Consider the following 27,645-nt stretch of genomic DNA (forward strand, 5'->3'; position numbering starts at 1 on the left):
GCACAGCCCTCCATGTGCTCGCCAGAGGTAGCCTGACTGCCATTAGGTACCGAGATGAGATCCCCAGACCCCTTGTGAGACCATATGCTGGTGCGGTTGGCCCTGGGTTCCTCCTAATGCAAGACAATGCTAGACCTCATGTGGCTGGAGTGTGTCAGCAGTTCCTGCAAGAGGAAGGCATTGATGCTATGCACTGGCCCGCCCGTTCCCCAGACCTGAATCCAATTGAGCACATCTGGGACATCATGTCTCGCTCCATCCACCAACGCCACCAACGCCACGTTGCACCACAGACTGTTCAGGAGTTGGCGGATGCTTTAGTCCAGGTCTAGGAGGAGATCCCTCAGGAGTTCATCCGCCACCTCATCAGGAGCATGCCCAGGCGTTGTAGGGAGGTCATACAGGCACGTGGAGGCCACACACACTACTGAGCCTCATTTTGACTTGTTTTAAGGACATTACATCAAAGTTGGATCAGCCTGTAGTGTGGTTTTCCACTTTAATTTTGAGTGTGACTCCAAATCCAGACCTCCATGGGTTGATAAATTGGATTTCCATTGATTATTTTTGTGTGATTTTGTTGTCAGCACATTCAACTATGTAAAGAAAAAAGTATTTAATAAGATTATTTCATTCATTCAGATCTAGGATGTGTTGTTTAAGTGTTCCCTTTATTTTTTTGAGCAGTATATATATATATATATATATATATATATATATATGTGTTTTTTGTTTTTACATTGTTTGCAAACTGATACGTGACACGTATTAATGCCAAAATAACATGCAAAACAGGCAAGCCCCCCTCCAATTCTTTTTATTTTAATTGTTTTTATTTTTTTGCAAAAAATGTGGGGCTCATAACCCCACCTGCCCTGAATGACGGCTCGCTACTGCTCTTGCATGTGTCTAGATCTTTGTTTTGGTCGCACTGTATGACTCGTTATCTACTTCTACACGTGGCGGCGGAAACTAGTTCCCACGAAGATGCAAGGAGATGTGCAGCAGCAAAGATGCCAAAGCGCGGTGCAGAATATGGATTTTCTATCTTAATGTGTTTTCTCTGGTGTTTGTAGAACCACCTGCAACTGGACACGTACATTTTATAAGAACTGTTTTCCAGAATCGAGAACGAAGAGAGTATCGCCAATACCAGGTTAGTCGAACATTTATGGCAACGTTTTTATATAGGCAAACCGGTAACTTCCAGTAATGGACACCAATTTTTTGGGGGTTGTATTACATTATCTGGCGTGCAAACTGTTGCAAGTGACCCACCATAATCTGAATAAAGTTTCATTTGAGAATTCGCTACCTGATTCACAAAAACACAGAAGCACCCTAACCTCGCCACCTGCTGTGTGGGTGGGTGAGGGCTGGAGCTGCAGGTAGAGCACACACAACAAGGTCTTACGTTCATGTCTCCCTTGTAAAATAAGTCTTCTGACCTTCAATGGGACTTCCAGGATAAACAACTGTCAAATACAAATTCATATGATGTATTATCAGGTCACACTGTAAATTAAAATGATCCAAGCCTGGCTGCCAAAGTAGTTCTAAAGTAACTGTAAGGTATAGGGGCATCTTAATGTGAATTATTGCCCATTATTTTCACAACGTTACATGATGACTTTAGTATGGTGTGTGGGGGACGACAGCTTATACGAGGAGGCTCCCAGAGAGGTATGGTGATGCAGAGCAGCAAAATGCCCCCCCCCCCAGCCCAGACCCAACCCCTGGCCCAGAAGAGTGCAGGTAACACCAAACGCCCCGACAAGGCCATCTACATTCCCAAGGCGGCCAGGGACAGGCAGCGGGACAGCGGCGGTTCCCTCCACACACCACCAGCAGGGGTGGACCTCGACCTACCCCTGCTCACTCTCAGCTGGACCTCCTCGGGCAGCACCTCCTCGGGCTGCACCTCCTCGGGCTGCACCTCATCGGGCTGCACCTCGCACCCAGAGTCCTGCTGCTCCTGCCCCTGCTCCTCACACACCACAGAGGGAACGCCATCAGAAACGCCGTCCACCACCAACCAGGACAGTGTGCCCTCTATTACCTCTAGCGCTGGGCAGGAGGATGACTTCATTCGCTTCTCAGCAGAGGAGCCCTGCCCCTGGCCCCCTGCCTGGGACCAGACTTTGTCCTACTTCATGGCCGTAACCCTGGAGGACCAGACTGAGAAAGAGGAGGAGGAAGAAGTAGCAGAAGAGGTACTGACGGAGGAGGAGTCTGTGTGCAGTAGCAACATGGCCCCCCACCAACACCATGTCTCGCATACAACACCAGCCAAGGATGCTGCTGGCGACGCTGCTGATTTTAGCCAAGAGGTACAGTAGCTGGGTTTCCATCCAGTTAGCAACAGATTTTCATTGTAATATTCTAAAATCTGCATAAAATCATTTTCTCACCAGAGTTTCTATCAAATTGACTTGTTGCGGATAAAAAGCTGTGCGTGATGACGTAGTGTGCATAAACATAACTGTTAAATTGCCATGTACAGAATCAAATAAAATGACCAGTTAAATGGGTTTACATCACATTTTCAACTGCTCTTATGGTTATGTCACAAAAAATGTTTGCGTTATATAGCAAATGTGCCCACTCTGGTCTTGGCACGTACGCTCTAGCCAACAGCTGGCAGATACAGTGCGGGTAGTCTACCTACATGCTGAGATTATTTTGGATAAGAGAGAGAATTTTTATTTGTCAAACGGCAGCCAAGCATCAATGATGATGTCACCAGAATAAGACCCTCAATATTTATTGGAAAAGAGCATCAAGCTCATCACTGTGCACTTTCATCACCCTGTGAAGTTCATCATAATATGTATTCTGTTGCCTAGTAAACTGCATGCTTTCCCAAGGTGCATAAAGGTGTTTCACCAGCCATTTCTCGCAATAATAATTTTACCAACACAGAATATCCCACATTCTCTAAGGTATTTTGTGTTGTCAACATTTGGAAAGTTTAAATTTGCTGTTTCCATCAGGCCTGTCGTGACATTTATCTGATATATAGTTTACTCACATAAAAAGGTTGGATGGAAACCTGTTTAGTGTCGTGAAGTTCTGTTAAGTTAAATACATAGAAACTTTGGTGGCATAGACTATATACAGTATTGTCTAAGATATAGGCTATATTTCACATGTATTATATTTAAATGGATTACTGAGAAACACTTAATTGGGATAGGTATATCTGTCAATAACTGGTTGAATTTCTCATCAGATCACAGCCCACTTGACAGACGTGGCCATCGAACACGCCCACAACGACTACTCATGTTTTGGGAACGTGTGGATCAACCAGGACGAGTATGACCACGTTATCGAGATCTACGACTTCCCGGCCATGTTCAAAACAGACGACCTGCTGGATGCCTTTGCAGACTACAGGTAAAAGCCTTGGAGTAGGGTGACGTTGCCCCTAGATGCTGATCTTGGATCAGTTTTACCTTTTCCTCACTGATGGTTTGGATTTGGGGAAGGGAAGCTTATCCTGGATCTGTACCTAAGGGAAACCTCACCCCGCAGCACAGGTGAAAGCCTCCCCATGCCTCTCACTAAAGCCGACAGCACACTCACAAGGGCTGTCTGTCTAACTCTCCCAGTCTATCTTGGTATGTCTTTCAGTGACAGGGGCATGAAAATTAAGTAGATGGACAACACTCGCGCCCTAGGCGTGTTCTCCAGTCAATCTGCAGGTATGGTTTTTGAGTATGTATTTTTTTTTAAATCTTTTGAGTCGTATCTAAAGTAACTGCCCAGTGTAAATCTAACTTTTTTTAAAGTTCATATTCTGGTAATTCCTATCCAAATAATGTTGATATTTCTTTTGTGTGGCTAAAGCATACATTTAAGAAGAAAAAAACACATCAAAAATCCCACCTCAAACTTCTATCTCAGACTGTTTCATAAATGCTTGCTATTTCCTCATAGAATATGTCATCTCCTTGGGGAGGATGAGCTGGCCAGTCAGTGATCTAGAGGAGGATGAGCTGGCCAATCAATGGTCTACTTGCGTGAATATTTTAATGACCAGTGTACACCCACACAGAATAGCTGCTTTTTAATGTACTTAATTAAACAATGTTGGAAGGGAAGCTATTTCACTCTCATATTGTAAGTAATTATAGGTCATATTTCATAGAAATCTGGAAACACTAGGCAGTTACTTTAAGTTATATTTTACTCCAATATGAGTCACGAGTCCCTTTTGGCACATTGGAGTTAGTTGTGTGACCTTCTGACGGTCGGTGAAGGGAAGTTGGTGTTCTTTCTTATGACATCAGATTAAAATCTTTGAATCGGTCCTGTGTCTAGATTTTGCTCGCCTGAAGTAGAGTATATTGTGATAAATTGCAGGCCACACTACTTGCCTAGAGAGTTTTCAGCTATACTTTTCGTGGCTGTTTATTTACCACCACAGACAGATGCTGGCACTAAGACCGCGCTCAGTCAGCTGTATAAGGAAATATGCAAACAGGAAACCACTCACCCAGAGGTGGCGCTCCTACTGGCCGGAGACTTTAATGCAGGATACTTAAATCAGTTCTACCAAATTTCCATCAACATGTTAAATGTGCAACCAGAGAGAAAACAATTCTAGATCACCTGTACTCCACACACAGAGACGTGTTCAAAGCTCTCCCTCGCCCTCCATTTGGTAAATCCGACCACAACTCTATCCTCCTGATTCCTGCTTAGAAGCAAAAATGAAAGCAGGAAGGACCAGTGACCAGATCAATAAAAAAGTGGTCAGATGAAGCAGATGCTAAACTACAGGACTGTTTTGCTATCATAGACTGGAACGTGTTCCGGGATTCTTCCGATGGCATTGAGGAGTACATCACATCAGTCACTGGCTTTATCAATAAGAGCATCGAGGACGTCGTCCCCACAGTGACTGTACGTACATACCAAAAGCCATGGATTACAGGCAACATTCGCACTGAGCTAAAGGGTAGAGCTGCTGCTTTCAAGGTGCGGGACTATAACCCGGAAGCTTACAAGAAATCCTGCTATGCCCTGCGACGAACCATTAAACAGGCAAAGCATCAATACAGGGCTAAGATTGAATCATACGACACCGGCTCCGACGCTCATCTTATGTGGCAGGGCTTGCAAACTATTACAGACTACAAAGGGAAGCACAGCCGCGAGCTGCCCAGTGACACGAGCCTACCAGACGAGCTAAATCACTTTTATGCTTGCTTCGAGGCAAGCAACACTGAAGCATGCATGAGAGCATCAGCAGTTCCGGACGACTGTGTGATCACGCTCTCCGTAGCCAACGTGAGTAAGACCTTTAAACAGGTCAACATACACAAGGCTGCGGGGCCAGATGGATTACCAAGATGTGTGCTCCGGGCATGTGCTGACCAACTGGCAGGTGTCTTCACTGACATTTTCAACATGTCCCTGATTGAGTCTGTAATACCAACATGTTTCAAGCAGACCACCATAGTCCCTGTGCCCAAGAACACAAAGGCAACCTGTCGAAATGACTACAGACCCGTAGCACTCACGTCCGTAGCCATGAAGTGCTTTGAAAGGCTGGTAATGGCTCACATTAACACCATTATCCCAGAAACCCTAGACCCACTCCAAATTGCATACCGCCCAAACAGATCCACAGATGATGCTATCTGTATTGCACTCCACATTGCCCTTTCCCACCTGGACAAAAGGAACACTTAAGTGAGAATGCTATTCATTGACTACAGCTCAGCGTTCAACACCATAGTGCCCTCAAAGCTCATCACTAAGCTAAGGATCCTGGGACTAAACGCCTCTCTGCAACTGGATTCTGGACTTCCTGACGGGCCGCCCCCATGTGGTAAGGGTAGGTAGCAACACATCTGCCACGCTGATCCTCAACACTGGAGCTCCCCAGGTATGCGTGCTCAGTCCCTTCCTGTACTCCCTGTTCACCCACGACTGCATGGCCAGACACGACTCCAACACCATCATTAAGTTTGCAGACGACACAACAGTGGTAGGCCTGATCACCGACAACGACGAGACGGCCTATAGGGAGGAGGTCAGAGACAGGGCCAGGTGGTGGCAGAATAACAACCTATCCAAGTCTAAGACAAAAAGGCTTCTCAACAGTTTCTACCCCCAAGCCATAAGACTCCTGAACAGGTAATCAAATGGCTACCGGGACTATTTGCATTGTGTGCGCCCCCCCCCCCCTCTTTTTACACTGCTGCTACTCTCTGTTTATCATATATGCAGTCACTTTAACTGTACATTCATGTACATACTACTTCAATCAGCCCGACTAACCGGTGTCTGTATGTAGCCTCGCTACGTTTATAGCCTCGCTACTGTATATAGCCTGTCTTTTTGCTGTTGTTTTATTTCTTTACCTACCTATTGTTCACCTAATACCTTTTTTGCACTATTTGTTAGAGCCTGTAAGTAAGCATTTCACTGTAAGGTCTACACCCGTTGTATTCGGCGCACGTGACAAATAAACTTTGATTTGTTTGTTTAGCCCTCCGTGCACTTTCCATTCGGCACCCTCTCCTGAAGACACGCACTCTGTCTGACAGCAGCAAGAAGGCCAAAGGGAAAGCCATGAGATGCGCAGGCATTGTTCATGTTTTTTGATCCCTCTGTACTGAAACAGAAAGTATGTGGTCTGTCGTGCTTTCGTTGTGAATAGCTAACTTATTACCGTGTTATTACCTCTTTCCTTGCTCTAATGTAAAGTCCTTCTGTATTTCCCAGAGTTTATCCAGCCAGTAAAGGAGAGGCCATGGACAGACTCTGCGGTGGCCCGGAGAATGGTGACCACAGCCCTGGGGCTGCGGCGAGGTGGAGCGCTCTCACAACATTTCTGACCCGCTACAGCAGGTGAGATGACATTTCAACGTAGGCTCAGAGATGCAAAGTAAACCACAGAATCGGGACGACTAAACTGCGTCATCGGGCCTCACTCTGCAATATATTTTGTTCGCATTGTTGCTCATGATCACATCATATTGCTGAGTCTCTGTTTTAAGAAATCAAGAACATGTCATTGGTTGCTTGTTTAATTATTTTTATTAGAGAAAATATGACGCAAGCACAAAATGCTTTAAAACATTCAACTGTGTATACAGGATAGGATACTCACCCATCTAGTGAAGAGCACCCTTGTAAAATAAAGGGCCCTATAGTTGCAGTATCACAAAAATAAGACAAGAATGCAAAGATGCATTTTCACATGTCATTTGTGACTTGTACAATCGAGAAAACAAACATAAGAGTCCCTGACGGTAATAATTTAATTAAATGGATGTTTGAAAAATGAGCAAAGCTGAGCAAAATATGGTGATAAGACTAAAATGTATATGTATCTCAGAATCCTAAGATGAAAGTTATGAAATATATTGCCAGAGTTGATATTAAGTGATGCAAGTATACACTATGTTAACTTGAGGCAGAATCCCAACACAAATGACATGAATAACTAACTCCCTTTCACCTAAATCATGCTGTTTGTGGCCAATTTGGACAAATGTTTGTGTACATTCTAACTTGGGGATTCTGCCTTAAATGCTCATTGCCTCTTTAGAGATGTAAAAATGCAGGTTTGATGAGAGGGGAAAAAAAAGTTTCTCCTTAGTGGTAGCTGTATGGTTGTAATAATACTGCCTTATCCTGAGTGATTACCGTACTGCAAGAAAGAAATCAGTTCTTCCTATTTATATTCACAATGGCTTCTACCACATTATCATGCCATAGACTTGCAAATAGTGTTCTCCGTGGATGTAAGACTATTCCGCTACTTCCCCCACTTCATAGGCACGGGCACTGGTGGCACATGCGTCTGTCATCCATGTCTATTTATTTATTTAATAAATCATTTTGACAGTAACCCTCCAAAAAGTCTAATGCTTCTTAGGTAGTTCTATGAGTTTTAGTTTAGAAAACAATCTCTGCAGAAGCGACAGTTACAGGGATGGTTAAAAAATAAAAACTTGATTGTCGTAGCGACATCAGGGGAAACTGGGCAGAAGGGAGTTGTTACAGAACTGCTGTATTTGAAGCACATCTCTAATTGAGCCTCTCATTCTCCTTAATTGCCGGCCTCAACACATTACGGAAAGAGACTAACTGTATAGGAAGCTCTGGGGTAGTGCTGAGCGATTAGTGATTCTGGAGGTCTGTTCAGTTTCGGTTAAATTCAAAAAAATGTATCACAATTTTGATCATTTTTGAAAACATTCAATGCAATATGCATTGTGGGTTGAATGCTGTAACACAGAATAAAACAATAAATAAAAGTCCCATGATGGTAGACTGCCCATTACCGCTTATCAATTATTAACCATCATTTATTCACTTTACTTTAATCAAATATTTTCACTTGTGGTGTATATTACGTTTGTTTTATTTGATGCCTTTATTATTTAATTCCAAGTCATCTCATCTCTATAGAGCTGCTGCCTAATGTTGTCTGAAAAAAAATCTGTATTTTGTAGTTCTTCAAATGAAATAAGGCACACTTTTATGACTGCTGAATACCAACTATCAACCACTTAGATCATGTGTTTACCTCACGAAACAACAGCTGCTCTCTATATCCCTTAATGATCACGCATTCTTCTCTCTTGTGTAGCAGTCGTAACAGAAACACAGAACGGATCTGAGTTATCTTTAGAGAAACTGTGTGCATTGAGCTTACAGAACTAAATGAAATACAAAATAATTGATTCAATGTCAGTCACTTAGTTGTTTAAAAACCGAAAAAAATAACACATTTCACTTAATCGCTCAGCACTACTCTGGGGACAGGGCGTCTGCATACTGGACAGACAATACATTGACAGGTGCAAAATAGGTTATCATCTTTAGCAGACAACAGTTCTTAAGGGATTGAACAGAAAAAGGGTCAAACTCATTGTGGAGGAGGGAGGGGGGGGTCCAGAGAAACAGCATTACGCTAGTGTTCATAGGTGCATAGCTAATTGCCTGCTCAACACACTGTCCTAAAAATGTTTAAATAAACAATACAGTACACTGTCTCAAAGTGCAGCAGGTGTTGAAAAAAATAACTTTTTTTCCTTACAGTGGACCACAAAGGTTGGGTACATGTAACTAAATATCTCTGATTTGATAGCACCAGCACTTTGCTGTACATGTGACAGAAATTTGCGAGATCCGTAAAGACAGAGTTGCTTCTTCAAGCTGGATCTTTAAAACAGGTATTTTTTTTCATCTGCAATGTCCTTATATAAAACGTTGGCACTGAGGTGAGCTTTGCTTTTCAATTTTCATCCAGCACCGAACAGACGGCACAGCGCTCCCTCTAACGGTTGGTCATTTCACAACAGTCTTGCTGGCCATTCATCAGATTCGCTAAATAAAATGTTCCTCCCGGTCTTTCCGTTGACTCCGTCCACACTACCTGTGTCCCAGCTGGTTATTCATGAGGCCACGGAAAGAGGATTCCTCTGACTCAGAACTCACTGAGCCACCTGAAGAGGAGAGACACACGGGACACATGAAGAACTGCACTCATTCAACAGTGGGCACAGTTTGAAAAGCACAGGGTACACTGGTTGTCAGTAGAAATGAATCTATATAGTTACAATGGTAGAAATACTTCAATCACTGAAGTCTTCACAAGCCTTCTCTTTTAACTGAGCTGATGGTTTTCATGATCTTTTACAGGAATGCCGGGCTACAACTGGACGACACACGTCCAGATGTCCTTGCTAATAACTGTCAAACCAGTGCCATCCTATGGCTTGTTCCTGTTTTCAAGTTCCTATTGTTAATGCCACTGTAGCACTCAAGTGCCTGATTCACACTATAGGGCCAACCTAAACCATACTATGCTGGCTTGGGTATTTTCTTTTCACGTGGTCTTTTCTAGCATGGCTCCAACAACTATGGTGGATGTATAACCAGGCCAACTCAGTAAAGCTTGGCTCCTTTTTTTTGGGGGGGGGTTTGGCGACAGTTATTCATGCGTTTTACTTTGTCATTTGTTCTATGCCAACCACTTACATGTCAATTTAACACCCTGAATGCGTCCATACATAGATGGATAAAGTAACACAGAGTTGGTGATGCATCGCAAACAGAGGCACCAGTTGTATAATTCCTATCAGTGGAGGCTGCTGAGGGGAGGACAGCTCATAATAATGGCTGGAACGGAGCAACTGGAATGGCATCAAACACATGGAAACCACGTGTTTGATGTCGTTGATACTATTCCGCTCCAGCCATTACCACGAGCCCGCCCTCCCCAATTAAGGTGCCACCAACCTCCTGTGATTCCTATTAAGTCTAACTTATACCCTGCATACTTGCATAGCAAAAATATGTAAAGGTGCAGTGACTTAAATAAAATGTAAAGATGACATTAAATGAACACAGAGATCTTCTGTCTGGAGATGGGAATAAAAAGGCAGGATGTGGACAATTTTGTTAGGAAAGCAAAGCAACTCTATCATTTATGTTGTAGGTTTCAGATTAAAAAAAGTAAATGAATCACCTATATATTTAAAACAATCTATGTAAATAAAGTTTGATTTGATAAACCGCAGCGACTTCATTTGTAACTTGACGTAACTTTTCAGGATCGCCATTTTGTGCTCTTACGTTGTGTATGTGCCTAGGGTATGAATTAGGTATTCATGTGAAATGTTCAATTAAGAACTGTGAAGAAAAATAAACAAAAAACGTGTTGAGGGGTGACATTTATTTTCATAAGCACTGTTATTTTCTCGAAAGACATTAAATTCTAGACAGAATAGAGTGGTGTGTATATATTTTTTCAACGCTAAAAACTGCCACACACAAACATCTGAATCATTCAAGTTGAGCAATACACTAGATGAGGCAGGTAGCCTAGCGGTTAAGAGCGTTGGGCCAGTAATCGAAAGTCGCTGGTTCGAATAACCGAGCTGTCAAGGTGAAAAGTCTGTGTCCTTGAGCAAAACCGGGATGCCGTACTATTAAAACATTTACATTTTGCGATTGCCTTTTCACGCATTTATTTTCTGTGAATTTAAACCTCTTCGGAATGTGGTCATCCATAGACAAAATGGCTTTGAACAAGACGAGTGTCCATCACATTCAATAATGTTGTAGCCAGTAAGCTCCGGTCTCTCACCTATATAACAGTTGTACATCCATATCCTGTGGCCGTCATATCGACACCTGCACTTCATAACGTTGTTGGTGTAGTCGGACTCTGCTACCTCAAAGTTTGGGTTGATCACAACCTAGGGAGAGAAACAATGTATTGATGATGTTATCAGAGCACCCACATACTCTTGCTATGACCAAAAGACCGATCTGTGTTGGCAGCAACTATTAGTGAAATTATAACATTTATAAAATGCTGGGAAAGTGACCAGCAGAATGACTAAAAGTGGATTCCATTGAAATGAATCGACGTCTGTTAACCCCATGGAATAAGAAGTGGAAAGAAGAACTGTCACTACTCCAAGCTTATTACACTGAACAAAAGTATAAATGCAACATGCAACAATTTCAAAGATTTGACTTACATAGTTATAAGGAAATCAGTGAATTTAAATACATTCATTAGGCCCTAATCTATGGGTTTCACATGACTGGGAATACTAATACCTTTTAAAAATAAAGGGTAGGGGGTGGATTAGAAAACTAGTCCGTATCTGGTTTTCTAACTGAAACACGCTGTCGTACACGTCGATCCAGAGCATCCTAAACATGCTCAATGGGTGACATGTCTGGTAAGTATGCAGGCCATGGAAGAACTGCGACATTTTCAGCTTCCAGAAATTTTGTACGGAACCTTGCGACATGGTGCTGTGTATTAACCTGCTCAAACATGAGGTGATGGTGGCTGATGAATGGCACGACAATGGGCCTCAGGATCTCGTCACAGTATTTCTGTGGATTCAAATTGCCATTGATAAAGTGTTTGTTGGCCGTAGCTTATGGGGCACTCTGTCCACAACATTGACATCAGCAAACCGCTCAGTTTAAACCGGGATTCATCCGTGAAGAGCACACTTCTCCAGCGTGCCAATCCACAGTTTCATCAGCTGTCTGGGTGGCTGGGCTTAGACGATCCCGCAGGTGAAGAAGCCGGGTGTGGTCCTGTTGCTTGGCGTGGTTACACGTGGTCTGCGATTGTGAGGCCGGTTGGACGTACTGCCAAATTCTCCAAAACGACGTTGAAGGGGGCTTATTGTAGAGAAATTAACATTAAATTCTCTGGCAACAGCTCTGGTGGACATTCCTGCAGTCAGCATGCAAATTGTACGCTCCCTCAACTTCTGTGGCCTTGTGTGACAAAACTGCACATTTTAGTGGCCTATTGTCCCCATTACAAGGCAAGGTGCACCTGTATAATGATCATGCTGTTTAATCAGCTTCTTGATAGATCAAACCTGTCAGGTGGATGGATTATCTTGGCAAAGGAGAAATGCTCACTAACAGGGATGTAAACAAATTTGTGAACTCAATTTGAGAGAAAAACTTTTTGTGCATCTGGAACATTTTATAGGGTATTTTATTTCAGCTCATGAAACATGGGACCAACACTTTACATGTTGCGTTTATATTGTTGTTCAGAGTAGAAGATTCTCATGTTATACAAGGACCTTGCTCCCATGTCATATTTGGATGTAGAGATTCGCATGCCTATCCTATCATAATTGTTATTTTAAATGATGGAAGAAAAATAAAATTGTTTTGAAATAAGACAAATTAAATACGATTCTCACCTGGAAGATGTAGTCTCCTGGCACAACGTCTGTCACGTCTATCCACTGACAGTCAATGTCGTGTCTGTACGTATCCCAGCACCCAACAGTGATGCCCTGCTGCCCGAAGTTAGCGCACTCGTACCTCTTCTCAATACCTGCCCGGCCAGAGAGACAACAGTGCTAAAGTAGAGAATCAGGAACATAGACGAGGTTTGTCGTGATCATTTTCATCATTTGTTTTTCACATTAAAGCCTCTTTACCCTCTTCACATTGGGTGTCCTCCAGACAGAAGCTGGCCTTGTGTCCCTCTGCCACCTTGGTGCCGTTGAGGCTCAGTAGGTCATAGTGGGTGAACACCTCCATGCTGTGGTAGTGCCTGGACAGGGAGACGGAGACAGTCCATCATCATCACCACCCTCCTTATCGTCATCATCATAACCAGCCTCTGACACCCACAGCAGGCACTGCCTCCACATGACTACAAGTCAGACCACAAATCTATGATCTCACAAGACTGCGACAATGACCACCCTCTCCAGGGGACTTTTATTGCAGCACGGTGATTGTTCTCAACTCGTGTAACGCTCACAGCGATGCTCGCTTGCATGCCATTGTCCAACCCCTCCTTCATCGTACCTTCCACTACTTAACTCAATGACTAAAACTGAAGGACCCAGGAATTCATCCTCCCGTCCTACGCCATGTTTCTATACCTGTGGCACTCGTGCCAGATCCAGGAGTGGTGTGCGGCTCTGGGGCGAAAGTCTGTCAGTCCGTTGTTGTGTATCTGGGAGGAGAAGCGCAGCAGGCGGCGGTAGGAGGACGATGTGGCGGCGGCGGCGCTGCTGGACAGACAGTGCTCCTCGTTGGCACACTGCAGTATGTACATGGGCCGGTCCTCCAGGTACGTGGTGTGTTCCACCACCTGGGCGTTTAGAACCAAGTCTGGGGCCGCTGTATGCCGAGGCAGAGGATAGGTTGTTGTTAATATGGAGATCAGAGCCTGCACTTTGAATAGAGACCCAATCAAGGATTCAAACAGCAGCAAAATGGCCGCCCAACACTTTTTGGGGGTAACATGGACTTGTCCAAGAACAACATTATTATTTATTTTTTTATGTTTTGCAACGGTCTGCCATAATGAATGCGACCCGGCTATTATAAGTGACTTACTCTCAGAGCAGGAGACACCAGCAGCAAAGCGTCCTCCCCCTCGGGGGCAGTCGAGGTGTTTCCCATGATGGAGGCACTGGGCCAGAGTCATCTCCGTCCCCGAGCACCTGACCCCGCTCATCACCACGTCATCAGCACTCACGTCTCCTGGCCAGTACCACGTCTCCTGGTAGTGAGAAATAACACAGACAAACCGATCAAACACAGGCCGAGCTTCAATTCTTCCAACTCAAAATGGAAAACTGTCATTTCATCATCCTACCACAAGAGGTCTCCCTATCTACATTTCCATCCTTGCAAGTCATGAGACTGCACAGCTATTGTTGCGATACGTGAACATCTGCCTAGATGTAGTTGATTGTGATTGTCCAAAACCCCTTCACAAGATAGACATAGCAGAATATTGGTTAGGCCACTTTTTCCTTGGAGGATGTTTTCTAGATTTCATGTTTCTGATGAGACTTCATAAAGCAAGTAGCAAGATCCTTAAGGAAACAAAGTCTCTCCGTCTGAAGTCAAATGTTGCTATGTCGAGAGAGAGAATGTATTAAATCTGTCCTCATGGATCTGACTCAGTATAAAGAGGCTATCATCTGTATGTCTCTGACAATGCCCAAAGCCAAGGGAATAGTCCTGTAAAACTCATTATTTCCAGGATCTCCCACGGAAGGATTAAGTACGGGTGGGTTGGAGGGAAGGAGGGGGGCTCGGGAGGTCTACGGAACAAAGTTTTAGACTTTGGTATCATATGTTCCATCTGTCCCTCTGCCTGCAGAAACACTTAGTCTGCGTCACTAATGGAACCCTATTCTCCTGCTTTTGACCAGTCACTATATAGGGAATCTGGTACCATTAGGACGCAACCTTAGAGTGAGTTAAGTCACTGACGTGATTTTCCTGTCCAGGTTGGCGCCCCCCTCGGGTTCGTGCCGTGGGGGAGATCTTCGTGGGCTATACTCAGCCTTTACTCAGCCTTGTCTCAGGGAAGTAAGTTGGTGGTTGAAGATATTCCTCTAGTGGTGTGGGGACTGCTTTGGCAAAGTGGGTGGGGTTATATCCTGCCTGGTTGGCCCTGTCCGGGGGTATCGTCGGACGGGGCCACAGTGTCTCACGACCCCACCTGTCTCAGCCTCCAGTATTTATGTTGCAATAGTTTGTGTTGGGGCTAGGGTGAGTCTGTTATATCTGGAGTATTTCTCCTGTCTTATCCGGTGTCCTGTGTGAATTTAAGTATTCTCTCTCTCACTCACTCACTCACTCACTCACTCACTCACTCACTCACTCACTCACTCACCTGACCTGACCTGACCTGACCTGACCTGAGCCCTATGACCATGCCTGATGACTCCTTGCCCACCTGGTCGTGTTGCTTTTTCAGTGTGTGTATGCTAGGTCCAAGTACATTTAAAGGATCCCCAAACACATAATGACACTTTAATGTAAACTGCCATTAAAAGGGGCATTAGTACACAATCATCTTAATCACGCAATTACTGTGCAAAAGAGTTCTATCAGCCCAGTCCAATTTCCAGTCATTAAACTCTCCCATCAACCCAGTTCTTCCATGATTCATAAATACTTTCCAGACGTATATCACCACTGCCAGTGGCATTCAGTAGTTGTTAGTACACTGCAAATTAGAGAAAGTCTCTCAAACTATAGAACCGCAAGAAAAAATGTATAAAGAACGCAGATAGTGCTTTCCTTTCGGGCGTGTATCGAGGTGCTTTCCTTAGAGTGGTGTATCACACTGTGGGACTAAAGACAGCTCTTGAATCACCCTTTAAATACAACAAATAATCAAAATAGCAGCACTAATCAGCAGGTAAGCGTACCTACACTACATACAGTTTGCTGATGGTTGTAGGCCAATGAAACTTCAAAGAGCAGGAATGAACTCCCCTCCATCAAATGTACACTGTTCACGTACGCCATATAGCCATAGGCCTATACATGTGAAGTTTATAGTATCCCAGACTAGCCTGTAGCCTCTCCTCACTCCATCACCTCAGTCAGTGTGGAGACGATAAGCTCTTAAGGTCAGTGTGGAGACGATAAGCTCTAAGGTCAGTGTGGAGACTATAAGCTCTAAGGTCAGTGTGGAGACTATAAGCTCTAAGGTCAGTGTGGAGACGATAAGCTCTAAGGTCAGTGTGGAGACGATAAGCTCTAAGGTCAGTGTGGAGACTATAAGCTCTAAGGTCAGTGTGGAGACGATAAGCTCTAAGGTCAGTGTGGAGACGATAAGCTCTAAGGTCAGTGTGGAGACTATAAGCTCTAAGGTCAGTGTGGAGACGATAAGCTCTAAGGTCAGTGTGGAGACGATAAGCTCTAAGGTCAGTGTGGAGACGATAAGCTCTAAGGTCAGTGTGGAGACGATAAGCTCTAAGGTCAGTGTGGAGACTATAAGCTCTAAGGTCAGAGCCCCTTTTACTTTCCTTCAGTGAACATCTCCAGCTGTTTACAGCTAAATGATGTATATAAGAGCCATATGGATATATGGGGTTTGCTGGTGGCATATATATAACTGAGGCCCACTTGATGATGTACCTTTACGAAGTATTACGAAGACTATTTCCCAACATCCACACTAGGGGGAAAACCCATGCTGATCTGTGAGGTCCAATCACAAAATCATCCAAAATGTATAATTGACCCTTTTAATATTATTACATGTTGTGGATACTTACACAGAAGCATATTTACCCTTTGTCAAAGAATGTTAGGCTCATGATTGTCTGGCTGCCCAGCCAATGTGATGAGATTTTGTTGTGTATAAACTCACCTGGAAGGCGTTGTTGGCAAAACCGAGACCCAGCTGTCTGCACACGACTGTAGCCTCTATGGTGCCCCAGCTGTCACTGCACACCGTACCCCACACCAACGAGCCGTTCTTCTCCGCCAGCACCTCCACACGCCCCTCAAATGGGTTTCGCCCACCGCTCAGACGCAGCTGCAACCAGAGATGAGATGTTATGTTTATAAAGGCAGTCCCATTCTGCTCATCTATTTGGTGTTTATTGGACAGGGTAGAGATGGAGAGGGAAGACAGGAGGAGAAAGTGTGCTGAAATAGCAGTGGGTCCGATTCGAACCCATGCTGCAGCAGTATGTGTTCTGGGGCAGCGACTTAGACTGCTAGATCACCCGCTAGGCCACAGATGATCTGTTTAGTATTAGCCCAAAAATCCACTTTATTCAAAGAGGTAGTATATTCCCTCACATCTGTGTTGAGTATTCTGTTCTGCATACAACACTCAAATATTTGCCATAAATCCTATCTTTGGCTGTGAAAGGCTTTACCTAAAGTATTTTCAGAGGCAATAAAACATCAAGCATTTCTGATATTATGAAAATGTGTGGTTGGTGTCAATAGTGGAATCAGAATAACCCCAAAAAAATAGGCACATCCACGGATGACATAAAACGAACATTTACAAATGGCAATGGTTGGCAATACAGTTATATGACTTATATGAGTAATATACAAGTAACATACAAGTACTATAGAAGTTTCATATGAGTAACACACAAGTACAATATGAGTACTTATGAGTAATACCAGTGATGTGTATAAACCCTGGATGACTGACAGGGGGTGCAGTATTGAAGCCATTGTGAGGCCATCTTGGTACTTCTCCATTGTAAAAAATATACTTATTGGAGAATTTCTTCTCCCCGAGCTGCTGGCGACTATTTCAGTCCGCTCATACAGGAGTAATAAAGGCCCAGTGCACTAGTTTTGTGATCAGCACCCCTACTTACCGCATTTACATAAGTATTCAGACCCATTACTCAATATTTTCTTGAAGCACCTTTGGCAGCAATTACAGCCTTGAGTCTTCTTGGATATGACGCTACAAGCTTGGCACACCTGTATTTGGGAAGTTTCCCCCATTCTTCTCTGCAGATCCTCTCAAGCGCTGTCAGGTTGGATGGGAAGCTTCGCTGCACAGCTATTTTCAGGTCTCTCGAGAGATGTTGGATCGGGTTCTGGCTGGGCCACTCAAGGACATTCAGAGACTTGTCCTGAAGCCACTTTTGCTTTGTCTTGGCTGTGTGCTTAGGGTCTTTGTCCTGTTGGAAGGTGAATCTTCACCCAGTCTGATGCCCTGAGCGCTCTTGGGCAGGTTTTCATCAAGGATCTCTCTGTTCATCGCTCCGTTCATCTTTCCCTCAATCCTGACTAGTCTCCCAGGCCCTGTCGCTGAAAAACAAACCCCACAGCATCATGCTACCACCACCATGCTTCACCGTAGGGATGGTATTGGCAAGGTGATAAGCAGTGCGTGGTTTCCTTCAGGCTGGACGCTTGGTATTCAGGCCAAAGAGTTCAATCTTGGTTTCATCAGATAGAGAATCTTGTTTCTCATGGTCTGAGAGTCGTTTAGGTGCCTTTTGGCAAACTCCAAGCAGGCTGTCATGTTTCCATCTGGCCACTTTACCATAAAGGCCTGATTGGTGGAGTGCTACAGAGATGGTTGTCCTTCTGGAAGGTTCTCCCATTTCCACAGAGGTACTCTGGAGCTCTGTCAGAGTGACCATCGGTTTCTTGGTCACTTCCCTGACCAAGGCCCTTCTCCCCAATTGCTCAGTTTGGCCGGGCGGCCAGCTCTAGGGAGATTCTTGGTGGTTCTAAACTTCTTCAATTTAAGAATGATGGAGGCCACTGTGTTATTGTGGACCTTCAATGCTGCAGACATTTTTTGGTACCCTTCCCCAGATCTGTGCCTCGACACAATCCTGTCTCAAAGCTCTACAATTCCTTCGACTTCATAGCTAGGTTTTTTCTCTGACATGCACAGTCAACTACGGGACCTTATATAGACAGGTGTGTGCCTTTCCAAATCATGTCCAATCAATAAAATTTACCACAGGTGTACTCCAATCAAGTTGTAGAAACATCTCAAGGATGATCAATGGAAACAGGATGCACCTGAGCTCAATTTCGAGTCTCATAGCAAAGGGTCTGAATACTTGTAAATAAGGTATTTCCATTTTTTTTACTTTACAAATTTGCTAACATTTCTAAAAACCTGTTTTCGCTTTGTCATTATGGGGTATTGTATGTAGATTTATGAGGGAAAATATTACTTGAATCCATTTTAGAATAAGGCTGTAACGTAACAAAATGTGGAAAAAGTAAAGGGGTATGAATGCTTTCCGAATGCACTGTTTGCAGCAACATGCAGCAACATGCAGTGGGCATGTTAAATACCTGGTTAAATAAAGGTTAAATAAAAAATCTAATAAATGTGCTAGGTCTACTCACTCTGTTCTGGAAGCCCATGGCAGGAACATTACATCTAACTGCAGCATCCTCCTCGTGACTGCAGCCCAGGGCATCTCTATTGAAGTAGCACTCAGTGAGGGATTTCTCAAAGCCAGAACACTTCACCTCATTCATATGGACAGGGCCCATTCCTACAGGGGAGAGAAGACACTGGGAGTCAGATCCATCCCACTCTCGATCTCAGAATTAAATATGCTTTCAATAATCCAGGACACAGACACTGGACTGGTTTCCCAGACACAGATTTAAAGTAGTTCAGGACTAAAAAGCATTCTCAACGGAGAGTCCTCCAATGAAAGAGCTTTTTAGTTCAGGACTAGGCTAAATCTGTGTCTGGGAAACCGGCCCACTATGTTTAATTGAATAGCAATAATGCCTAACAGGAGTAGAAATCTCACTGAGAGTGGATATCAACTCTCCTGCCAATTTTAAGCCAACTCTGACTTATTCAATTGGGACACTTGGGAACATTAAACTGTTCTCCTTTCTCTTTTTAAAACTTCGTCAAGTCAAAATAATTCACATGAATAAAAATGGATTTTCCACAATATAATGTGTGATCACTCCCTTCCTGCTGTGTCTGTCTCCAGCATATGACAGGACAGGAACATTTCTCTGGCAGTGTTTTCTCTGTAGCTAGAGCCAAGGTAGTCTGAGACACAGACTGACAGCAGATCAAGAAAACAGAAAAGACACTATCCTCTGTTACTGTGTGGTTATACAGCATCTGAATAGTGGATGGCAGAGGTGGTTGGTCTGAGACTTGGATCACTATGGATAAACGCTTGCATATTCCATTACAGCAGATTCATGTACTTGAATGGGAGAGATAGAGAGACAGAGCGAGAGAGAGAGTGGAGACCTACCTTGTCCCAGTTTGCCTCCAGCGAGGGCCTCCTTGGCACTACCGAAGCCCAGTTCTCGACACACCACGGTGGCTGCCTTCAGGTTCCAGCTGTCATCGCAGACGGTGCCCCATTCACCATTTTTCAGCACTTCCACTCGCCCTTCCCCTATGTTGGCCCCGCCTCTCAGACGCACCAGGGGTTGCTGCGGAAACGATTAACCATGTTAGGCCTACTGTTACTGAGAAACAATAGTTTACAATCACTTTTGATACATGTGTCTGTATTCTTTACAGAAACAGTCCAGTAACTCATATTTGGATTTTGTTTGTTGAACCACACAAAGATAAACAGTATCGTATTGTTCCATACATCTGAGCTTATTGTGAATCACAGAGAGAGAGAGAGAGAGAGAGGGAGAGAGAGTTTGAGATCTCAGTGTGCCTATTTTCCCCTTTGTCCAGAGCCCATGACTCATCTGTGAAGTGTTCGAACACAGTGTTCTGCAGTCTCTAAGTTGAATCACATGCAACGTGATAAAAAACAGCACAGCACATAATGCAGAAATCAAAGAGTGGATTTTATAGGAAAGATCACAAAATCAAACTGTAATTGTAACTGTTTCCTTACATTAATTAACATTAACAACTAAGGTTTGCCTTTCATAATTTTCTCCTCTTCTGAATGCTTTCCATTTCAATACAAGATACAAGGCCAGAGACAGCTCAAACTCTAGTAACATCACATCTCCATCATAAGCAGTCTCTTGCACAGAGGTCCTTTGAATCCCAGTTCTATGCTCTCTCTCGTTCCAGATGATCCAACCTACCTCCACCTTGTAGGCCTTGCTGAAGCCCTGGGCGTGGCTGGGAGCAAAGGCCCGTCCTGGAACACAGTTGACCACCACGGGCAAGCCCTTGTCACAGGTGGCATTCTTCCTCAGCTCCACCTTGTGGCCCAGTTTACAGCCATGCAGGCTAGCCTCATTCCCCGTGCAGTTCACCCCGAAGCCCCAGTAGTTCTTCTTCCTGCGCTTGGACAGCAGGCTGAGACAGGAAACAAAGAGATTGAGTCGAGTTGAATTTAGTTCAATTGCACTGAATTTAAATAGTTGATTTTTCTCTTTTAGCCTGCTGTGAAAACATGAACTTGTCTACAGTACCTGATGAGGAAACATTATACCAACTTTTGTTTTTTAATACATAAAATGCTACCCTACCCCTCATTAATACGTTTCCCCAGTTGAACTTGACTGTTTTAGTACAAAGTACAATGGCAGTATTGTAGTCAAAAGAACATGCAATTCCCATCAGGGAAGGACGGCTCATAATAATGGCTGAAACGGAGCAAATGGAATGGCATCGAACACATGGAAACCATGTGTTTGATGTAATTGATAGCATTCCACTGATTCCTCTCCAGCCATTACCACAAGCCCCTCCCAAATTAAGGTCCCACCTCCTGTGATACCATTCCCATTACCAGTCCAAGTCATTCATGGCCCAAGTCATTCATGGTCCAAATGTGAAACAAAATATTTTTGTGAGAATATTAGTGGACACACACAAAGTGTGATTGTTTCCCAACCACTTTCTCTTCTGCTCCAGCTAACACCACTTCTCTCACAAGTGCCACATGAGTTTTAGTGACCACAGAGAGTCAGGGCCTTAGTTTAATATCACATTAGAGACATGACCCTTTGTAGAGCCACCAAATGGGATGAGTTCCCACCACCTGGCCCCCCACACTACTTCCAACAGGATCTGGTGGTGCAAGGACCGACCCCCTCCCATAGAAGAGGACCAATAGAGGGATACAGGCCAGAATGGTATGGCTGCCTGCTGGAATAAACAATCTGTCTGATTTAAAGGAGAGATTCCATTTTTTAATATATATTTTTTAATCTGTATTTCGGATGTGAATGGCATGTTATAGAAGTGTCCGGGTGTGCAGGTCTTTAGACGCTGTCATTCCAAACTTTATCACAACATAATATTCCATTTTGTTTGATCCAAGCAAACCTTTTCCATTGTGCGCATGCACAGGCTATCCCTCGAGTCCAACTAAATGGAATATGACGAGAGAGAGAGAGAGAGAGACATTTGGGAGCACTTCATGAAGTCTGCATGTATCTTATCTTTCCCTCTTTTCTGTTATGCTGCTCACTTGTAGACTTTAGTGTTGTATCTTTTCTCTCCAGGGAAGCCATACATCCCACAGATGACCCGGCTGTTCATCTCAGTCCACTCCAAGTCACAGATCTGTCTCCACTTCCCCCCGTCCTTCACCTCCAGGTATCCCTCCGTCATGGGAACCCTTTTACGCTGGGAGGAGATGGCCCGGATACGCACATCTTCCACCTGGACATTCAGACTCTGCAGAAAGAGAGAGATACAGAGTCCCTGGATCAGCCACAGTCATTCAATCATGTATTATTTCACTTGAAGATTATCAATGAAAGATTCGGGACAGTGCAGCCATGGCATGGAGCCCTATTGAGACCTTATTCTTCATTTTTGAAGGCATATTTGCCTTTAATAACCTCTACGGGATCGGTGTCCCTATACCGGTACGGTTGAGCTAACGTGCGCTAATGTGATTAGCATGACGTTGTAAGTAACAGCAAATTTTACAGGACATGGACATGTCTTATATGGGCAGAAAGCTGAAATTCTTGTTAATCTAATGACACTGTCAAATTTACAGTAGCTAAATTTTGTATTACCATATCATTTTTGAAAGTTTTCTATAGTTGTACTTGAAAATGTATCACTTGACCAATTCGGGCACATTTGGGCAGACTTGATACAAAATAATGTCCAGTATTGCAATGCTTCACTGGATCAATCTGAAACTTTGCACACACACTGCTGCCATCTAGTGACCTACATCTAAATTGTGCCTAAACTGCAATATTATATTATGGCCTTTCTCTTGCATTTCAAATATGATGGATTAAAACAAAAAAATTCAAAACGCATGTTTTTTGGTTTGTATTATCTTTTACCAGATCTAATGTGTTATATTCTCCTCCATTAATTTCACATTTCCACAAACGTCAAAGTGTTTCCTTTCAAATGGTAACAAGAATATGCATATCCCTGTTTTTGGTCCTGAGTTACAGGCAGTTAGATTTGAGTATGTCATTTTATGCAAGATTTTTTTTTTTTAAAGGCTCCGATCCTTTTAAACTGCACTGCCTTAGAATTTGTTGTGCTCTGTCACCAACTTGACCAGAGAGGTGAGTTCAGGGTAAGGTGTATTGAGGGCCAGGTTGGGATACACAGTGGCAGCACAAATGGACTTCTCAACATGGAGATAACCTTTGAACCACACGCATCATCAATTTGTTTTACTTGGTGACTTTTCACTTTGTAGGTCTATGTTACGCAACTTTTGAGAAAGTAAATGAGATGTTGAAAATATAATTGATTGGGACTAGGGGAATGGCATTTGCATAATCAATAATTCAATGATGTTTTCCCATTGATCTTCTCTCAATTATAATCAATCAGTAAAATACAAAGTGGGATTGCAAAAACACATCACGCTTTTACGCTATCTTGATCCAACATAAAAAATCTGAATTGCGTGTATTTTATTTAACCTTTATTTAACTAAGCAAGTCAGTTCAGAACAAATTCTTATTTACAATGATGGCCTACCCCGGCCAATTGTTGGGCCAATTGTGCCCCGCCCTATGAGACTCCCAATCACGGCCGGTTGTGATTCAGCCTAGAATCTAACCAGGGTCTGTAGTGACACCTCTAGCACTGAGATGCAGTGTCTTAGACCTCTGCGCCACTCGGGAGCCCAAGCTACACCGAGCTTTTCACCAAGCTACAATAACAGTCGAGACAAAAGCTGTTGCCTGAGGGCTGAAGTAAGCTGAGGGTGGTCCCCTAACCCTAAAGTATGGGGCTAACCCTAAACCCAACCGGTCAGTAGAAGGGTCACGGTCCTCAGTTACCCTCCTCTGTCTGTCCTGAGAACCCTTAAAGGAGAGCGGCGTCTTCACATTTGAGGAAAAGGGGGATGCCTAGTCAGTTGTACAACTGAATGCATTCAACTGAAATGTGTCTTCCGCATTTAACCCAACCCCTCTGAGTCTTTCACCTCCAGTTGGCGTTCTAAGACTCCTCCCTGCTCCCTTACTCATCCATCTGACCTCTGACTCTGTTCAGTCCCATAAGCCCATAGAACCATAGACCCACAGTCTAACTCCTGGCTGTAATGTGTATGTGGAGACATGAAGTGGTCAGTGTCAACCCTCTAAAAACTCCTTTGATAAGCCATGAATGCTGAGCTCAGCCTTTTCTTCAACAGCCAGTCGTCTCGCCTGCTAAGAAAGACAGTCCAACAATTCTGTGTGAATCCAGAAACATTAGCGTTTAGTAAAAATGGGGGTGGTTTTCCGGAAATGGCGTCAGCCTCTGGGAATGTTTGTATTCCCTCGACACCAAAAATGTAGTGGTGAACGGAAAGACGGGATTGAGTCAGACTGTTTTTGCAGTGACCCCAGTCACCCGACTACTGACCACAGTGGCAAGAGAGAAGACAGTCTTTCATACATTTAAATCCCGACGGTTACTTTATAACTGTGAGTTTCCATTAACAAAGCAGAGCAAGGCAGAGTGAACGTGGTCAAGGGAGGGCCTTGAAAGGACTTGGAGGTTCTAGACGCAAAGTTGGCAAGGTTTCTCTCTAATGTAAATACATGACGGGAGGAGGGGTAGCCGGTTTGAAGTGGGGGCTCTTAAAACCATCTCAGTGTTTGGTTTGGCAGAATGGTCCAAAAGGAAACCAAAGGGCTGAGAATGTGAGGTGCAAGGGGGACACATGAGATCTGCAGCTGGGATGCATATACACTCATTTCCCCGAAACGAGACCCCCAGACATAACACCGGCATCAGACAGTTTGCTCAAGGCCCACCTAAAACTACACCTTGTTTAGGAATGTGGAAATTGTGCTTATCAAACATAGAAACACTCTTTTGGGAAGGTTCAGACACAAATGTCTCAGAACTAGTGACCTTCATTAATGACTAATATTGTTGTCATCCCTAGCTTTGGTGATTGTGTTGTGACCTCTCCCAAGCAAGTTCATTCTCTTTGGACCGTGGTTAGCTCATACTCATCTCGGGGGTCAAACGACTGTAGTCATAATCGAGGTCTAACTCGAGGTGTCATTCAAAAAAAATGCATCCGCTTCCCCAACGTAAAAAATATTTTCACATGACTGTACTGTAAAATATTTTGCGTACCCTCCCCCTTCATAAAATGTACTCAAAAAGAATTATTACCACCATAAATAACAAGAGCCATAGCAAACCCTGCATTTATAAACGTGGATATCAACTTTGCAACTTCAGCATGGTTTTGTGGCACAGTCGATGCAATGCAGGGCTAAGAAGGTTGAGGGTTCACCAACCACAGAGGAGCTCACTCTTCCTGCCTGTTTCATTACACTACGATCAGAGCCGGCTGCAGACAATGATCAGCTAGAGGGCAATCAGATTTTCAACTAAATTATATTTTTGTAAAGATTAATGAAAAATAAAACACTAATTTACCTTGATTATGTGGTAAATTCAAACAAAATTCAAACAAAAAAAACTATTTTTTTGAAATATCACATAGATAGTTAGCCCATGCATGAGTTAATACATATTAGAAAAACCTTTGGCAGCAATTACAGCTGTGAGTCTTCCTGGGTAAGCCTCATAAGAGCTTTGCACAACTAGATTGTGCAATAGTTAACCATTATTCTTTTCAAAATTCCTCAAGCTCTGTAAAAGAGTTGGGGATCATGGCTAGACAGCAATTTTCAAGTCTTGCCATAGATTTTCAAGCAGATTTAAGTCAAAACTGTAACATGGCCACTCAGGAACATTTACAGATGTTGTATGTATGGGGGACAGAGGAAGTTCCATAGGGTGTAGACGCCATAGGCTCTGTATGTGGCCACACTATATAGGACAACTTGGGAGAATGATGATCGGCAACAGCCAGACTGGGCTGCTACTGTGTCTTTCTATAATCTGTCGAGAGTAGACCCACAACTGATCCAAATGGAATGAAACATTCAAATAACAGGGCTTTTGCGCCATCATTCAAATGTCATTTTACATTTACATTTGAGTCATTTAGCAGACGCTCTTATCCAGAGTGACTTACAGTTAGTGCATTCATCTTAAGATAGCTAGGTTGGACAACCACATATCACAGTCGTAGTAAATATGTTTTTCCTCAATAAAGTAGCTATAAGCAAGGTCAGAGCTAGTAATTGGGGGGGAAAAAGTCAAGTGTGAGAATGAAGAGGTGAGGAGGTGGTGCAAGGGGGTGTGCCGTTGGATTATTTAAGATACTCTTTCAATAGGTAGGGATTGAGATGTTTTCAGAAGATGGGCAGGAACTCCGCTGTCCTAGCTTCAGGGAGAAGCTGGTTCCACCATTGGGGTGCCAGGACAGAGAATAGCTTTGACTGGGCTGAGTGGGCACTGCCTCCCGTAGGGGTGGGAGGGCCAAGAGAGGTTTTGAGCATAGCCCTGAAGGTATGGGGGGGGGGTCGTGTGAGGATATGACGGATCCGAGTGACTTGGTGTATAGAGAGATGAGGAGAGGGCCTAGAACCGAGCCCTGGGGGACACCAGTAGTAAATGGTGCAGACACAGATCTTCTCCACGTCACCTGGTAGGAGCGGCATTCCAGGTAGGATGCAATTCAAGAGTGTAAAAAGCCTGAGACACCCAGCCCTGAGAGGGTTCACGGTGTTGAAGGCAGCAGATCTGAACAAACGACCCACCTACCACTAATGTCACCATAAATGGCTGATAGAGGGCAGGATCGACAGTTGACTGATAGACTATATTGACTTGTGGTATAGTGCATGCGGAAAAGCATACTGCATAAGGGTAGTACTAAAACATAGGGGAGGCGCATGCAAGCAGATGAAGAAATGTGGCTATATGGAAGACCTTATATAGTATAGTAAACCTGCAAAATGGCTAATGTAAATCAGGAAAAAACACACTACCCTCCCCAAAGCAAAAAAAAAAGTTTGACAATCCTCCCCTATTTTGGACCAGCCCACCCCACCCCAGTAAATTTCGAACTGTCCCTTGGTAGGCCGTCATTCTAAATAAGAATTTGTTCTTAACTGACTTGCCTAGTTAAATAAAGGTTAAATAAAAAAATACAAATAATAATTAGATTATAACTAAAAACGTGTTTGTGGGAGTTGCTTAGGTCAACATACTTGTGTCGCAAAACAAATATGCAAATAAACTATTCATCTATTTCTGTTTAGTCCTTTCAGTTCTCATCTGTGCAACCTAATGCTAACCTGAACTGACTTTCGCCGATAGGGCCCAACAAGCCTGTTTGTATGATTCATCCTAAGACTATTCACAAACAACATAAATCTTACAACTCTTACGTCCAAGTTAATACGTCCAAAAATGGTCATTGCCAGTTCGATGGACCTCTCAAAGTAGAATTACTACTGGACTGGACATGTCATTATGTAAGTTAGACTTTTAATACCCTACTGATTACTCAACCATTTCCACAGCAGCCATCTGGAACAAGGCGGAATGTTTTCCTGTCTGGGTTCCCCATCCAT

The 27,645-nt window shown here is 43.7% G+C and overlaps 2 protein-coding genes across 2 annotated transcripts in view; one reads left to right on the plus strand and one right to left on the minus strand.

The window, feature by feature from the left end:
- Nucleotides 1-913: 913 nt before the first annotated feature.
- On the plus strand, nt 914-10,753 carry LOC106565380 (uncharacterized). The gene is made up of 5 exons (XM_014132426.2): nt 914-1,156; nt 1,659-2,330; nt 3,233-3,399; nt 6,742-6,867; nt 9,673-10,753. Exons 1-5 carry the CDS (start codon nt 998-1,000, stop codon nt 9,788-9,790), a joined length of 1,242 nt encoding a protein of 413 aa, XP_013987901.2. The 5' UTR covers nt 914-997; the 3' UTR covers nt 9,791-10,753.
- Nucleotides 7,038-27,645, minus strand: part of LOC106565379 (lysyl oxidase homolog 2A) — a 44,459-nt gene continuing 23,851 nt past the window's right edge. The window contains exons 4-14 of the mRNA XM_014132425.2: nt 22,188-22,396; nt 20,851-21,067; nt 20,043-20,226; nt 19,156-19,307; nt 16,670-16,837; nt 13,885-14,050; nt 13,425-13,665; nt 12,972-13,087; nt 12,729-12,865; nt 11,123-11,234; nt 7,038-9,476 (exon numbers count right to left, since the gene is read on the minus strand). Of these exons, the coding sequence (XP_013987900.1) occupies nt 9,403-9,476; nt 11,123-11,234; nt 12,729-12,865; nt 12,972-13,087; nt 13,425-13,665; nt 13,885-14,050; nt 16,670-16,837; nt 19,156-19,307; nt 20,043-20,226; nt 20,851-21,067; nt 22,188-22,396 (1,776 nt within the window). The 3' untranslated portion in view covers nt 7,038-9,402. The remainder of the gene's footprint in view (nt 9,477-11,122; nt 11,235-12,728; nt 12,866-12,971; nt 13,088-13,424; nt 13,666-13,884; nt 14,051-16,669; nt 16,838-19,155; nt 19,308-20,042; nt 20,227-20,850; nt 21,068-22,187; nt 22,397-27,645) is intronic.

Source organism: Salmo salar, chromosome ssa12 (genome assembly GCF_905237065.1).
Source record: "Salmo salar chromosome ssa12, Ssal_v3.1, whole genome shotgun sequence".
NCBI lineage: Eukaryota > Metazoa > Chordata > Actinopteri > Salmoniformes > Salmonidae > Salmo > Salmo salar.